This window comes from Aplysia californica, unplaced genomic scaffold (assembly GCF_000002075.1).
Source record: "Aplysia californica isolate F4 #8 unplaced genomic scaffold, AplCal3.0 scaffold00838, whole genome shotgun sequence".
Taxonomy (NCBI): Eukaryota; Metazoa; Mollusca; class Gastropoda; order Aplysiida; family Aplysiidae; genus Aplysia; species Aplysia californica.
The window spans coordinates 183,807-186,011 of record NW_004798108.1 but is presented as its reverse complement, the minus strand read 5'-3'; the positions used below and the strand labels follow the sequence as shown (position 1 = coordinate 186,011).

The window sequence follows — 2,205 nt, the reverse complement described above, 5'->3', positions numbered from 1 at the left end:
TGTGTGTGTGTGTGTGTGTGTACGTGCGTGTGTGTGTGTGTGTGTGTGTGTGCGTGTCAGTGTATGAATTTAACATAAGTACTACACCTTTCTCGGAAAATTAGGGCTGATATAAAAGTGAGTTGTAATTTTTTTACCATTCTTGTAAGGTTTTAACTTTCATCCGATTGCCTTGGCAAGCTGGTTACCCCTTCACCGTTCAATAATTAAGGATTCTTCATCATGTAATTTATAACCACTTTTAACGTATCTGTTGTTCTTTTGTCATTCTATCAATATTATCGTCTAAAATATACCATGATGTATATATACGTTTGACTTCCTCCCCAAATCTAACAGGTCGGGATTAATTGCCAGTGCCAATGATTTTGGGGCATTTGTCTTCCTCCTACTTGTGGGTTATTTTGGCGAGAAGCGTCACAAACCCCGACTGATGGCAATGGGGATTCTGGTGATGTCTTTGGGCTCCCTCGTCTTCACTTTGCCGCACATCCTGGGTGGCTCATACAAGGTTAAAGCCATAGGTATAGTGCTGTTTTTAAAATTATTATTACGTTTTCGTTATGCCGCTTTTGTAGCTGCTGGTGATGCTTTGTGCTGTAATGTGGTGTTGTTGTTATTATCTTCATTGTTGTTGTTATTGCTGTCTCTGCTTCTACCATTGTTGTCGTTGTTCTCGTCGTTGTTACAATTGTCATTGTCATTGTCATTGTCTTTATCGCTGTCGTTGTCATTGTCACTGTTATTGTCATTGTCACTGTCACTGTCATTGTAGTTGTCGTTATCATCGTCATTGTCGTCATTGTCATTGTCGATAGCATTGTCGTTGTCATTGTTTCACTGTTGTTGTTGTTGTTTTGCATGGCTGCTGCTATACCGGTTGTTTTTGTTGGTGGTGGTGTTGTCGCTGTTGCTGCTCTTGTAGTTGTTGCCACTGCTATTGTGTTTACCGCTTTTTCATCTAGTTGTAGGTTGTGTCTCTGACCAACAGACAAAGTTTTTGGAGAGGTGTGTGGGTGGTTGGCGGGTGCTCTGGTGTGGATTGCTTCTTCTTTCCTATCAAACGTCTATCGTCTTTATCTCCCTCCTTCTTTTTTTTGTTTTTTACTCTCTTGTGTCACCTCTAATCTTCGGCACTTATATAACCTTATTGTGTTGCAAATGCCGTAAAACTCTTACAAAAACTAACAGAGAGGTGTTGGCGTCCAAGAGTTGGTGACATAACTACTCGTAGCACCGGCACTGCACGTTATAATAACATAGTTTGATATTAGGTGAGCGGTTGGATGACACTACTGGTAGGTCTTACTTATATTTTTCTTACCCTCTTTTTTCTGTCGACATTTCTTGCTTTTTCACTAACTCAAACTAAACTTAAAATCAAATTATTTCAGGAAATTCTCATAGTTTTAATTAGGGGGTGGGGGTGGGGGGACAGGTGATAGTATCATAGTGTCTGTGCCCCTACCCCCTCCTCTTTCTACCCTTCCCTCTCTCCCTCTCCTTTCTCTCTCTCTCTCTCTCTCTCTCTCTCTCTCTCTCTCTCTCACACACACACACACACACACACACACACACGTTTGTCACTTTTATTCTCAGGATTTATGTTTTTTATCACTTCATCACCCGAGTTTTTTTTTTTTTTTCAAATCTGTGCAGGAGAGGACAACAGTACGAGCAGCCTTTGCCTTATAGGAGAGGAGTTATCTGGCTGTGGGCAATCCAGCAAGAACTCAGACGCCCACTTGTATCCCTTGTTCCTAATTGGTCAGATCCTGCTGGGCATCGGCGCCGCCCCGCTCTTCACTATAGGACTGACCTACATTGACGAGAACACTGAGACCAAGATGACATCTTTGTACACAGGTGACCGAAGTCATGGTTACTCACAACTAACTGTCTTACTTTGCATTCAATTTTTTTTCTCTTTTATTGCGTTGGTTTGTGGAGTGTAGGCCAACTATAAATTTTACTTTAAAATATACCTTTAGGCGCTTTAAGTAGGATTTTTCATAACTTGGCCAACGATTTTAATTCCTCCAGTTTAAACTATACCAACCTTCCCACCTACCTATATTTGGCCTATCAGCGAGGGATTCTGTCTTCCTACCTACCCTTTCTATCATCTGATCTTCAGTTTTTCTTAAGTGGTTTGTAGTGAGTTCTTATACGAGATAATACCTCACCATAATGCCCCCCCCCCCT

General features: G+C 41.4%; 1 protein-coding gene across 1 annotated transcript in view; it reads left to right on the top strand.

The window, feature by feature from the left end:
• Positions 1-2,205, top strand: part of LOC101864261 (solute carrier organic anion transporter family member 4A1) — a gene marked incomplete in the record, with an annotated part of 19,034 nt that overhangs the window by 5,454 nt on the left and 11,375 nt on the right. The window contains 2 exon segments of the mRNA XM_013088934.2: positions 340-524; positions 1,660-1,866. Of these exon segments, the coding sequence (XP_012944388.1) occupies positions 340-524; positions 1,660-1,866 (392 nt within the window).